The sequence below is a fragment of the Pongo pygmaeus genome, chromosome 17 (genome assembly GCF_028885625.2).
Source record: "Pongo pygmaeus isolate AG05252 chromosome 17, NHGRI_mPonPyg2-v2.0_pri, whole genome shotgun sequence".
Taxonomy (NCBI): domain Eukaryota; kingdom Metazoa; phylum Chordata; class Mammalia; order Primates; family Hominidae; genus Pongo; species Pongo pygmaeus.
Genome location: NC_072390.2, coordinates 23,091,693 through 23,106,380, shown reverse-complemented (window position 1 = coordinate 23,106,380; position 14,688 = coordinate 23,091,693). Strand labels below are relative to the sequence as shown.

Sequence of the window (14,688 nt, the reverse complement as noted above, 5' to 3'; positions counted from 1 at the left end):
GCACAAGCAAAGCCTAGAAGTTTTGTAGGTTATAAGTAATTCAGTAGCAAAATTAAAACAAAGCTATACAGTAAAGCATCTCAAAAGTATTTGCTTTAAAGTCAAATATATATCTATTACTTGAATTGGCCGATCCAAGTTAATCATTCCTAAACTTTACTTTCATTACATCACTTCAAGATGTAAATGACTGCCTGTTTAGGGAATGGGTGCCAGTCTATAACAATGTGAGTACATTTATCAAATTCCCTTTCTTACCTAGGGCTGAAGTAAGAGGAAGTACCAAGAATGTGGAAAAGGGAACAAGAGCTTCTTGTATAGCTTTCACCTTAAAAATAAAATATTTCTGGCTATAGTCCCAGCACTTCAAGAGGCCAAGGCAGGAGGATCACTTGAGGTCAGGAGTTCAAGACAAGCCTGGGCAACATAGTGCGACCCCATTTCTACAAAAAAATAAAAAACATTAACCAGGCATGGTGGCTTACACCTGTAGTTCAAGCTACTTGGGAGGCAGAGGTGGGAGGATTGCACCCAGGAGTTTGAGGTTGCAGTGAGCTGTGATTGTGCCACTGCACTCCACCATGAGCAAGAGGTTGAGACCTCATCTCTAAAAAAATAAATAAAATATTTCTATATAAGTTAAGTTGAGGCTCTCCCTTTTCTTGTCACATTGCACTGAGGACTGAAGTGGGAAATTCTTGATGTTGATTTACTCTATAATACAAACCACGTGTCAGAAACCAAGAACCCTGCTATGCACCAGAATACAAAGATGAATAGAAAGCAAATATTCATTTCTGTTTTTTAGTGGCTCCCAAACTAATGTGGCACACAGATATGATGGAGGAAAGTGAAAACTGCATACATCATAACCGTGTGATATGCTCCTATAGATTGCAAATTAAAGAAATACAGAAACTAGAAAGATACGAGTATGTTCTGTTCATGTTTCCCTAAATAATATATTTAATAGCTGCATAATTATATCAATATCTAATTAAATCAGTATAATGCCAACACCTCAACAAAAGAGGAAATGACTAATCAAAGCGGTGCCCTGAGGAGTCTGACTGGCCTTTCTGGATCTACAGTGAAAGACACTGTGACAGTTAGACGCTGCTGCTGTTATGAAGTCAATAGTCTGCCAGAATGATAATGTTACTATTCCACATAATTATGTGCCTGCCTACCATCAAAACTGTGAAATACGTGTCTCTTTCTTAATTGTTATATTGCTCTTTCCCATATACAGGTGTATCTATTCCTAAAAGGAGTAATTTTTTAAAATTTCTGTCATCTGTGTGTAGGTGGCAATTGTAGTCAAGTATTTCTTCCAATTTGGGTTCTTTCCCTGGAATAAGAATGTGGAGGTGAACAGAGATAAACCGTTCCACCCCCCAAACATCATAGGAGTGGAAAAGAAGGAAGGTTATGTTCTTTATGACCTCATCCAGCTCCTGGCGCTGTTCTTTCATCGATCAATTTTGAAGGTACTGCATGTTAACAATTAATCAGTTCAAGTTAGTCATCGCAGTCCCCGTAACCTTCCTAGATAACCTGGACATCAAGATTGGTGATGGGGCTGAGGGGCCAGTGAGTGGTATCTACTCATATGTTTTTTTTTTAAAAAAAAAAAAGGGAAAAGAAAAAGGTTACGTTCATTTAGTGGACATTTTTTCCAACACTTGTGGTGCTAAATAATGGAACTTACAATAAATCTGGGGGAATGTTTCCCCATGTTTCCAACCTAGGTTAAATGTGTAATCATGGATCCACTTTTGTAGAACATTGCTTAAATGATGTGCAATATTCTAAGGCCAGATACACTAAATTCTGCTTCTGGTTTAAGCCAGAGCATCAGAGAGCCACAAAGTGCATGGATCATATCGTCTCATCTCCACCCCAGCTTCTGCCTCCCTTCTTTTAGTAGTATTGCTTTCATTGGGTAGTTTCTTGTCATGAAACCATTAGCTGTTGGTGAGAGACCACATATTTTTTTAAGTTGCCCAGTAAAACCCAGAGCTGTGCCTTTTCCTGCTTATTGCGGAGGAGGCCACTCATGATCCTGCTGGAGGAAGGCCTTTATACAGCATGGCCCTGTCTCAGCCTCAGGGACTCCTGTCCTTCTGAGCAACTTCATGGGTTTTTCCTTCTCACATGCTGTGAATTATAAACTAAACTTGTAAATATGCCATTTAATTCTAATGAATAGAAATTATTGCATAGCATAGATTTTATGTATGAATGTACCTCTTGTTACAACCTTACTTTCCTTCCCTCGTCTTCACCTTTTCTTCTTATATAAAATATTTTAAATTCCTTTTATCCAGGAGTATCTTTCTTAGTCCCTAGAATCCTTTTTAGAACCAGGCTTGGCATAAGTTAATACATACATGTACGTATACATACATGCACACATAGATATGTAACAGTGTGTTTAACTTCTTCTGCCCTAGCTCAGTGAGCTATTTCAAACTCGGTTTCATCTGAGTATACTCTGGTCACCCTCCTCACTCTAGCTTCCATCACTTTGCAAAGTACCCAAGCCCTCCATTTGGAGGGAGCCTTAGCTGGGTCACTGGGTTGTGGCAGGTTTTTGAAAGCTATGTATCTAAGGAAACCAGTTAACCAAAACTGAATTTGCCTAAATTTTACAGTTCTTCTGTTGGATATGTTAATTACTTGAATTTATTTAGTATAATGATTTTTGTTATGAACATATTAATAAATATATTAACCTTGTTTTTTAGTCTTAGAAATTCATTTTTTAAATTTCAGTATTTAACACTTGATGGTATAATTTTGACCACTTCAGAATTCTCTTGCAATCTTTGCATTCTTTTGTATCATTTAAAATTATTATAACTCTTTAGGTACTTTTACTATCTTTTTATCAATGTTCAAATGGCTTAACTGCTGCAATTTTATATTTAAAACATATAATAAAATATTGGTGTTTCATATTGATCTTCTTTTTTTGAAAATTTCAAATATATGAATGTATATGAGATTTGAGGTAATGGCATTATGTTAAAATTTTAATTAAATATATAAAAATAGTTTTTAGAATGATAAATCTTTTCTTAAGAAGACAAGCTACCCCATAGCTTTTGAAAAAATAAATCTTTCATATAATGTTGCCATGAAAACCAAACAATTAAAACTGAAGAAATTTCAAAAGTGCTGAAACCATCCTATTTAATACAAATTGCTGTATATTTGATAAATAATTAGAAGAATTGGCAAACAAGTAAATATACTACTGAGAAAGTTGTGAAATAATCTAAATATATGAATGTTGGCCAAAGAGGAAACAACTCTTAAAATAATAGGAAAGAAATCCATATAAACTGAAAAATCCCATTATGAAAAGCCAAAATGTTTGTTATGTTTATAAGAATACATTCATTGAATATGTTTAAGAATAACACATTTACAAATAAACATTTAAGAGTCATCTGTCAAATGAGTGACTGGTGGATTGATCATTCTCAGAGTTGGTTTTGACCAACTGATTTCTGACAAATTAGCCTGGAGCTCTTGTCCTCCACGTACGAGTCAGAGAGAAGACCAGGCAATGTCTTAGGGAGCAAATGCATGGCCAAAGAGCTCAGGGGAGAGCTCCGCCCGACAGCAGCAAGGTCATCAGGGTGACTTTCCATCTAATAAGTCAAGTCACTATAATTTCTTCCTTAGTCCATCTGCCAAAAGCTATCTGTCTCCATCTTAATTATCAGCTAAAATCTTATTGTCTACACCCACCCATCTCTTCCCTACTGGGACCCTCATAAAGCTCTAGACAAGCTTTCTTTTCTTGTGTATTAGTCCGTTTTCATGCTGCTGATAAAGACATACCTGAGACTGGGCAATTTACAAAAGAAAGAGGTTTAATGGACTTACAGTTCCACACGGCTGGGGAGGCCTCACAATCATGGTGGAAGGGGAGGAGGAGCAAGTCACATCTTACTTGGATGGTGGCAGGCAAAGAGAGGAGTGCTTGTTCAGGGAAACTCCCCTTTTTATAACCATCGGATCTCATGAGACTTATTCACTACCACGAGAACAGCATGGGAAAGACCTGCTCTCGTGACTCAATTACCTCCCACCAGGTCTCTCCCACAACACATGGGAATTCAAGATGAGATTTGGGGACACAGCCAAACCATATCACCTTGTTTTTCTAATCCTGAAGGACAGTTTGTTGGATGAGATTTTGTAAGACAGAATACGAAGGGTTCCACCTGAAATAGTAGCCTCATTTGTCCCTGTCCCTGCTTTCTCAGTGCCATGGCTTATGGGATGAAGATGACATGACTGAAAGTGGCATGGACAAGGAGGAATCAGATGATGAGCTCTCCCTCGGTCATGGCAGGAGGGACTCCTCCGATTCACTCAAGTCCATCAACCTGGCCGCATCTGTGGAGTCAGTGCACGTGACCTTCCCGGAGCAGCAGACGGCTGTCCGGAGGAAGCGCTCCGGCAGCAGCTCCGAGCCATCCCAGAGATCCAGCTTTTCTTCAAACAGATCCCAAAGAGGTATCTGTCAACACAATATAGCTAGGCTGTAGTTAGCTCCCAGGTGGCCTTGTTTTTCTGGTGCCTGTGGGTCTGGGGCAAGGGAGTGTATTGGGTGCTATCAAGAGACAGACATTGTTATGTGAAAAGAAAGGGCTTTGAAATCAGAGAAACCCGAGTTCAAATCCTGCCTCAGCTGTGTGACCCCATTACCCAAAACACGTTATTGTATCTCAGGACAAGGGTTTCAGATAATTGTGAAAAATGGCTGGCACACTGCCTTGTACCTAATAAACACCAGGCTCATGATAATTTATTTTTATTCCATGCGAAAAATCTGCAGGGCGTGTCCAGAGTGCTATCAATCACAATGTATTTTTTAAACATATTTAGATGTAATTGATGAGAACTTTTAGCCAAACTATGGTTATTTCCTAGTCTAGTAATTAATTTTTTCCTAAACAACGAGTACAATCAGAAAGTAGATATGCCTCACAGCTGCCCCCTTGGAATCACTAGGCTTTTGTATCTATGGGGCTCCTGTCTGAAGCTTTCCATGCAGTGGTGTACAGTCATCTTCAGAACCTGCTTTTGAGGCAGATACTGGCAGATTATGTCATATTTATTTTACACTCAGAGAAACCAGTATAGGAAAACAGACATGGGGCATCCTATCTGGAACACCTGCATCCTAGTACCCTAGTTAGCACAATAAAAACTATGCTTCCAGTTTATTTACTTCTGAAACAAAGATTGCGTAACAATCCAGGAAAGAGCCACCATGGGGTGTTAACCCCACAGGCCTGCGAAGGGAGCAGAGTTGAGGACAAATCCCAAAGGCCTCAGTAATTGTTCATAAATGCATCTGTGCATACTCATCCTCCCAAAGAGTCCCAAGCTATCCCTCCACCATGTGGGCTCTGGGTTCTGCTTCTTGGATATTTAGGCGAACAAACCTCAGGCTTCACCATCCATCTTATGATCTCTTTTTATTTCTAGGCAGCACAAGCACCCGAAACAGCAGTCAAAAAGGAAGCAGTGTTTTGAGTATTAAGCAAAAAAGCAAAAGGGAACTTTATATGGAAAAGCTTCAAGAACATTTGATCAAAGCAAAAGCCTTTACCATAAAGAAGTGAGTCCATGAGAACATGTGGCATGTGTGCTTTATTTTAGGGTTTTGGGCTTTATTATTTCCTATAAACCAGGGGCAGAGCAGAGAAGTAACTTCTCGCATCACAAATGTTATCTGCGTAAGGCAGAATGAAATTACTCCTTTTTGTCTTGTTTTTAAAAATCATTTTTCTGTAAGTGTGATTCATTTTATTTCCATTGCATTTATGCACATGCGTTTTCTATTTGAACAGAGTAAATGGGTCATTTCAAGGGCTCATGGATTGTATTCTTAGGCATTATCATGGTGAAGTCCAGCCAGACTGAGAGGAATACAGTGTCAATGCTGGAAGGGCCTTAGACCTGCACTCTTATCCTGAGAAGGGGATGGAAGTGCATGGTGGGGAAATGCTTTGTCTATGGTCATACACCTGTTACCCAGCAAACTACACAGGTCCCTCCACCCGCTGGGGATGGAAGTGGTGCATGGGACCGGGACTGCCAGCTGGGAGTGGAGCCTTGAACAGAGGCTCTGAGAGCAGGAGAGCCAGTGGCACCTGAACGTGGCGTTGAACTGAAGGCAGGTCCCAGAGCAAAGACAGGGCAAAGGTTAGACAGACAAGCAAGAGCCAGTAGGACACCACACTAAGGCACAGAGCAAAGCATAGATAAAAGGCCAGGGCAGTATGTGGGAGCCAGGATGGACACAGGCCCTAAAACAGGAGGAGCAGGGGCGTTGCACATTCAAACGTGCATGGACCAAGCACTCCAAGTCTGAGCACCCTCATGCATTCCCTTATTTACTTCCCACCTTGGCCCTAGGCATCAGGTCTTCTTATCACTCCAGTTTTACAGATGAGAAAACTAAACACAGAGGTTACATAGCATGCTCATGGTTCTCGCAGGTGGTGAGCAATTGAATCAGGCTACAAACCCGACACCTCGTTCCCAGGGCATCATACCATTCTATTATGCTTCAAGCAAGAGGAGAGGGCTGTGGTGCCATCAGCAGAGAGGGCTGCAGTACCTATCTTGGCAGTAAATGTGTATACGTTCTCCGTTAGAACAGGAGCCGTCCACAGCGGGACTATCCTGAGGCAGAGAGAGGAAGGTGGGACCTGACTGGAAAGGGGAATGCGGAGGAGTGGCATGATGGCAGTGTCTGGTCATGTCTGCCATCCTGCCCTTCCTAAAACAAGTGGGTTGGGGGTGGGGGTCTCCATTTTGCAGGACGCTGCAGATCTACGTGCCCATCAAACAGTTCTTTTACAACCTCATCCACCCGGACTATAGCGCCGTGACTGACGTGTATGTGCTCATGTTCCTGGCTGACACTGTGGACTTCATCATCATTGTCTTCGGCTTTTGGGCCTTTGGGGTAGGTTGGGGCAAAGGCCACAGCACCCGCCCTGACCCATGGCGATGGCACTCCCTCCCGTGAATTGCCTCTCTTGGGCATGAATTTGTTGTCTCTTCCCCAGAAACACTCAGCAGCTGCAGACATCACCTCTTCACTGTCAGAGGACCAGGTCCCGGGGCCGTTTTTGGTGATGGTCCTCATTCAGTTTGGAACCATGGTGGTGGACCGAGCCCTCTACCTCAGGAAGACTGTACTGGGAAAGGTCATCTTCCAGGTCATTCTTGTGTTCGGAATTCACTTCTGGATGTTCTTCATCTTACCTGGTGTGACTGAGAGGTAAGGTCTTCAGAAGCCAGAGGCACCAGCCTGCCTCCATGCAACTGTGTTTCCTGAGGTGATACTCACATGCATTGCACAGCAGAACTGCCGGCCACAGGCAGAGCCTTGGCACAGCAGCACCATGGGTAGGAAGAGCTAAAGGTTTGGGTCAATAGTCAATGCAAATCCAAAGTGTGAACTGATTCCTCAAAAATATTTTAATTACATATTATCTACATTTGTACCAATAAGGTTTCTATAAATAACAAAGGTGACAGCCTTAATGACCTGAGCAAACCTAGGGTATTTGTGCTGTTTCTCTCTACACCTTAGCAGAGGTGGAGGTAAAGTGGAGTATGGTCTTGGGGGCATTTTTGAGAGGGAGAGAGGGCACAGACTAAGTCATGCGAGAAATAGATGAACAAATGGAGGCTGCTTAATGGATAGAAGAAGAGATAGAGGGAGAGGGATGGGGAGCAGATGATAGAGTCTCCACATAGGAGACGGGTGGGGGTTAACAGCAGTGGGGTTTGAAAGCACCTAGCAATGTCTCAGCTCGTGGTAAGAGAAGCAGGCAGACCCATCCTGCTGGACTCTGCTGCTGTTAATACAACTAGTGCTGCTGGTCAGGGTGGCCGGAAGCTGTCGGGAAAGGGCTGGTAAGATCCTTCAAAGTGGCTGCTGTACTTCCCTCTGTCACCTAGAACCCTAAGGAAAGGGTGTTGACCTTCAGTTCCCCAGTGTGCCTGGCGTCTCCAAGCTCTGCTCCCTGCCAGCCTTCTTCTCCCTAGCCTCCAACCCAAAGTCTACTTCCTCCTTACTCTCGAGATCTCTGTTCAGATGACACTTCTCTATAGACTGTCTCCCACCCCACGCCTCCAGGCAAAACAGTGCTTATGACAGTTGGTGCTCATAGATGAACAAATGATCCGGTCATTTCGGCAAAGAAAAACAAAGTGGAGTTTTATAAATGGGAAATATCTGCTTTGTCAGGTTATGAAAGAAAAGGCTCTGAAGAAGGTGAATGTGGCCTTGTCCATATGATGTAGTAGGAATAGGAATTTTTAATAAGCATATCTGATTTTATGTACGCAAACTATAACTCTTCGTCACTGGCCTGGGGAGCCACATACCTAATCCAGTGAAGCTGCCATCATCTGCTGTGGCTCTGAAAGCCTCCTCTGGAACTGCGCTCCCAGACTGTGACACGCTAGTTTTTTTTTTTATTATTTATTTATTGTTTTTAGGGACAAAATCTCACTCTGTCACCCAGGCTAGAGTGCAGTGGCATGATCATAGCTCACTGCAACCTTGAACTCCTGGGCTTAAACAATCCTCCCGCCTCAGCCTCCAGAGCAGCTGGGGATACAGGTGCACATCACCACTCCTGACTGTTTTTTATTTTTATTTTTTGTAGAGTTGAGGTCTCATTATGTTACCCAGGCTGGTCTCAAAGGCCTGGCCTCAAGCAATCCTCCTGCCTGGGCCTCCCAAAGTGCTAGGATTGCAGGCATGAGCCACTGTGCCCGGTCAACGATGTACTATTTTCAACATCCTCAGGTATCTCTGAAAAGTCTTCATGCTTAACAGAAAATTTGATCTTTTGGTCACACCTCCGAGTCATTTGTAGCCAAGTCTTATGAATAACATAGCAAACAGGCAGGCTAATATCATTTGGGAAGAATGAATAGAAAGTAATGAAAAAAATGGATTTTATGTATGTGGCTCATAAGTAAACCAGTTCAAGTGTAATTCCTATTGAGAAAATCCAAATTGCTTCTAACAGTAGCCAGAGCCTAATGGCTGCTTTTGTTTGCGTGTTTAGGTTCTGACTGTTCGATTTCAGTATAGGAATTATTGCTTTATAATAATTATAAAAATTATTATTATTAAAAATAAAAAAATTATAATTATAAAATTATTGCTTTATAATAATAAATGGTGACAATGCAGATATTTTTAAAGGAAAGTAGAATTGGGATACTTTTTCCTGAGTCTACAGTAGAACTAAATAAAGGATTGTTACCCAGAAGATACACAATAACCCAATTCTCCATTCCACACCATATATTGGGAAATTAAATATAGCCCAGGCTATAATAATAATTCAGATGAAGGCCACTGCTTGTACAAATATTATAATTTTTTCATGAGAGTGTTGGGAATATTATTTGTTGGTATTTAAAATAGAATACATAAAATATATCTTTCAGTACAAAACCAACCTTCACAGAAACTCTTAATTTCAGAGAAGAAAGACACCTTAAAACACTTTCCAAGCCTATTACCTAATTTTGCGTATTAAGATAGATACACCCCAGAAAGAAAAGTGATCTCCCCAAAGTCATTCAGCCAGTGAATGGTGATCCTAGATCCTAATCCCAGGCCAGCAAAATAAGTAAAAACAAAAGACATCCGGATTGGGTTGGGCACGGTGGCTCACACCTGTAATCTCAGCACTTTGGGAGGCTGGGCCAGGTGGATCACAAGGTCAGGAGTTGGAGACCAGACCAGCCTGGCCAATATGGTGAAACCCCGTCTTAAAAAAAAAAATACCATATGTGGTGTCGCGCGCCTATAGTCCCAGCTACTCAGGAGGCTGAGGCAGGAGAATCGCTTGAACCCTGCAGGCAGAAGTTGCAGTGAGCTGAGATTGCGCCGCTGCACTCCAGCCGGGGTGACAAAGAGTGAGACTCCATCACACACACACACACACACACACACACACACACACACACACAAAATCCAGATTGGAAAGCAAGAAGCAAAACCATGCAGCAGATATGACAGCCTATATAGAAAATCCGGTGGAATCTACAATAAGACCATCAGAAGTTATAAATGAACTTTGGAAGCATGCAGATACAAAACCAACATACAAAACTCAATTGTATTTTTATATGCAAGCAATAAATGCTCAATAATTTGAATTTTTAAGAATATCATTTACAATACCATTAAAAATATGAAAAACTATTGTATTTAGGGATAAATATGATAAAACATGTACAAGATGTGTACAATGAAAATATAAAAGGCATGGCTGAGAGAAATTAAAGAAGGCCTAAATAAGTCAAGAAGACTTAAATCCATGCATCAAAATACTTGTGAATTTCTCATGAATTTGGGGGAGACGCAGTTTCTCCCCAGATTGATCTATAGATTGACCGCGGTGCACATCAAAATTCCCAGCAAGATTTTTTGGTAGAATCTGGTAAGCTGACAAAAATTCATATGGAATTGCAAAAGATCTAGAAGAACTGAAATAACTTTGAAAAAGAACAGTATTGCAGCACTTATTCTTCCTGACCTCAAACATTATTATAAAGCTGTGATGATCAAGCAGTGAGGTGTAGCCTCAAGATTCAGACGAACAGAACAATGGAACAGAACAGAGAGTCCAGAAATAGAAGACCCACAGTCCCAATTCAGCTGATGTAGGGAAGGTGCAAAGGCCATCCAGTGAAGACAGAACAGTCTTTTCAACAAATGCAAATGGTGCTGGAACCATTAGATATCTCCATGGGGGTGTGGGCAAGAGAGAGAGACAGAAAGAGAAGGAAGGAAAGAAGGAAGGAAGAAGGAAGGAAGGCATGAGAGAGAGAGAAAGAAAGAAGGAAGGGAGGGAGGGAAGGAAAAAAGGGAGGGAGGGAGGCAGGGGACAAATCCAAAATATGGCACAAAGAGAAATATGCTGCTTGTATCAAAACATTCAAGTATGGATCTTAATTTTAAGGACAGAGAAGATTATACCAAACTCTCACCAAGGCAAAAGTTTTCTTTTTATTTTCTTTTTAAAATTTGTACTGACCATGTTTAAGACATTTGGAGAATGCTGCATTTATCCAAAGTTTAAAGTGGTCCTATAGCTCATCATTCTTTGAAATTATATTCTAAAATTTTTTTCTAGGTGAAATTTAATTCTACTATTTTTTTTCAAACTTGTGCTAGCAGTCCTGAACTGTACAATACTATGTCTCTTCACAATTCACCTGGAGAAAAGACTACCATCTGTATTGGGGACATCATTAAAAATAATAAAGGTTAGGTCATGGAGTTATGGATTTGCAGAACTAGGAAGAATTATCAAATAAAGACACTGATGTCTTGAGAAATGATGGCTTGGGAAACAAACCCCATAACATATAGACAGAACTGGAACCAAATCCAGGTGTTTCCAGAGTTTGTTAATCCATTACCTATTTTTATAATGAATAGTAAAAAGAAATTGAGAGTCCACCTTTCAGAATTCTTTCTCCTACATATTCCAAATGGATCCTCTCTCTCTCTCTCTCTCTCTATATATATATATGTGTGTGTGTGTGTGTGTGTTTATATATTTTTAATATATCATATATATAATGTATATAGGTTTTTTCTTTCAGGAGTCTAATTTGGACTATGGTAGCTGCATCATCTACATAGTGAGAAAATATTTATCAGTAAATTCACTTAATAATTTATTTTAATTATGGCCTAAACAACGGTATAAGACAGATTGGAGGCACCATTCACAGGAAATCATTTTAATTGTTGAATTTTTTTATCCCACCTTTTGCCTTTGAAGTGATCCACTATGTGTAGACAGTTCATTAGAATTGAGTTGGAATGATGAAGGGGAAATTCTGTTGGCCTATTGTTGTTTTAATTCAACACTGCCATCCTTTTGTTTCAGAAGAGTATTTCATTGCTTCACTTTCTGTACTTTTACATTTTAGGAAATTCAGCCAGAACCTGGTTGCCCAGCTTTGGTACTTTGTGAAATGTGTTTACTTCGGGTTGTCTGCTTACCAGATCCGTTGCGGCTACCCAACGCGAGTCCTGGGGAACTTCCTCACCAAGAGCTACAATTACGTCAACCTGTTCTTATTCCAAGGGTAGGACGCTCTGCATTGTCACAGTCACTTATAGGGGAAGAATAGCCGTGGAAAGGCATTTTGTTTCCCAACTGGGAAGTAAGGGGGAGAGGATGAATTCAGCAGTGGGAGTCATTGTGGAACTCTTACGATGTTGGCAAAGGAACAAATATGCCTCTTTAAACACCCTTCTATGTTTAATTGCCACAAGCTTGTCCGGGTGTTGTTCTACATTCATCCACATGGGTTAGTATCCTGCATAATTACTGTGATAATATTTGAGAACGAAAAATAGGGATACATGATCTGTAAGTATTTATATACTTCTGGGCACAAAAGAACACAGTATTTGGAGCCTGGACCATTCCAAATACCTTGGGAATTCCAAATTATCCTTAGAATTTTTCGTATACAGTAAGTTCCTCCACTGAAGAGGAGCATTCTTTCTGCCTAACACCAACCTGAATGCCATGACCTGTGTGCCCACGTAGCAAGTTAACTACTCAAAGCACATGTGCTCTTCGGTGTGACAAGTTCAGCGGTAGCATCTCCTCTGTTCTCTCGCAAATTAAACCACGGCATAAAAAGTGAGACAGTCCGTGGCACTGCTGGTTCCTCCTCAGCACCAGACAGAAGAGGTGTCGAGTGCCTTCAGATGCTGTGAAGTGCTGTGTGTGGGGTCGTGTTTCATACAGTGCTAGCCTGCGACTGGGCCTGATGTTTCTTCCAGGGATTGGATTTATGTTCACTTGACAGGGCTGAGGCATCCTAGGGGAGAATTTCTGAGTTGCAATCCACACTGCTGTGAGGGCCCTGGGAGAACCCAGATTCTCCAGGCTGGGAGAAGCTGTGTGTCAATCAAGAGACAAGGAAAATTCTTCAGAGCCTGGAGGAGCCCAGGCCAATCCCTTCTGAAACACAACTGAACCACAGAGGCTGAGCCAACACCATCATCGTGGTACTCCAGCAAGTCCTGCGGCTGAGGGGCCTCACACCCTGGCTCCCTACAACCTCTCCTCCCCCCTCTGCCTTTATCCATTTGCCCTCATTTTTAACCTACCAGGTGCACCACCCCTACTAACTCATCCAGCAACAGAGCCGCAGTCCTTCAGCACCGCATGGCCAAGAGTCTCGTAACATGAACAAATAAATGTGAAAGAAGCTGAGTCACCTTCACACTTATTTAAAAGGGAGATCCCAGTTGGTTATGATCATCAGAGAAAAGGAAAAGAATGAAAAAATACAAATCCATAGATTCGACTTATAATGAAAAGCAGTTGTGTTCCAAGTTGGGTTTTACTGGAAGGGTCACCTGGAGAATTGTTTCTTAGTCATGAGGTTAAAGCAGTTAAGGAACTGCTTGAGCTCCTGGGTGAGCAGGGTGGTGGGGGCCCCCCACGAATGTCTCTCTGATGAGATGTGTTTCCTGCCAGGTTTCGCCTCGTGCCCTTTTTGACTGAGCTGAGGGCAGTGATGGACTGGGTGTGGACGGACACAACCTTGAGCCTGTCCAGCTGGATCTGTGTGGAGGACATCTATGCTCACATATTCATCCTGAAGTGTTGGCGGGAGTCGGAGAAGGTAAGAAGCCAGGAGATGTGCCTTATTCCTGTCTGCTTCTCTTAGATACAGGCTGGTTATAAGATGAATGTGAGCTTCTGCTCACAATGAAGGCATGAGGCAAAAACTACCACAACCTATAAATGTCCCAGTGATTTCCAACCCACTAGAGTTGGGAATTTAGACTTACTGCCGTCATAGTCGTCAATAGCATCCAGATGTTTTCTTCTTTCGGCAACTTCATATTGTAGTTATTTTTAAAAAATGGTATATTGCTTGATATATCCCAACAACTCTTAAATGGCTCCTTTGGGAGCAGAAAGGAATGTGATGTTATAGAGAAAAGTGGGGCTGGTGGTGGCTTGGACTCATGCTTACTTCTGACTCACTTTTTGAAGAGGGATAGACAATTTAACCTCTTTGTGCAAAGAAAACTGAAGTGCAAATATCTGCTTATTCTGCTAGGCTGAATACTACGGTTTAAGTATGTGTAGATTACTATTATTTATTGCACTTCTCAAAAGTTTAATATATGAAAGAAGAGTCTGTTGCATAAGAGCAATAGGAATACCCAAAAAACATTAGCTGGGGTGGTATGAAATATCTTTCTTTCCTGTCTCAAAATACCCTCCTTGAAAAAGCCTCCTCTGTATCATTCCTGGTGTGTTCTGCAGCTTTCCCTGGGAATTTCAGCGTTACAGTCATGGGGCCTGTTGTACTGTAGTCTCTGTGTTTATGGGTTTGTGAAGTGAGGGAGATGGGGCTGGCAATACACTTAAAATCATATTTGCTTGTCCTAATTTCTAAGGAGCAGAGGAGTTGACAGGATGCCAGAATATGAGAGCCTCTCTATCAAAGGAACATTGAGGGTAGCAACTAGGGTGACAAAGGGTCTGGAAATCCTGACACACAAGGAAAAGTAGGAAGAACTAGGGATTGTTTGGTCTAAAGTAGAAAAAAAAATAGGGG

The 14,688-nt window shown here is 41.5% G+C and overlaps 1 protein-coding gene across 5 annotated transcripts in view; it reads left to right on the top strand.

The window, feature by feature from the left end:
* Positions 1 to 14,688, top strand: part of PIEZO2 (piezo type mechanosensitive ion channel component 2) — a 480,117-nt gene that overhangs the window by 447,043 nt on the left and 18,386 nt on the right. For all 5 annotated transcript variants that reach the window (XM_063653383.1, XM_063653380.1, XM_054461214.2 and 2 more), the window contains 7 exons: positions 1,308 to 1,490; positions 4,284 to 4,536; positions 5,515 to 5,647; positions 6,856 to 7,003; positions 7,107 to 7,321; positions 12,022 to 12,180; positions 13,593 to 13,740. In XM_063653383.1, the coding sequence (XP_063509453.1) occupies positions 1,308 to 1,490; positions 4,284 to 4,536; positions 5,515 to 5,647; positions 6,856 to 7,003; positions 7,107 to 7,321; positions 12,022 to 12,180; positions 13,593 to 13,740 (1,239 nt within the window). The remainder of the gene's footprint in view (positions 1 to 1,307; positions 1,491 to 4,283; positions 4,537 to 5,514; positions 5,648 to 6,855; positions 7,004 to 7,106; positions 7,322 to 12,021; positions 12,181 to 13,592; positions 13,741 to 14,688) is intronic.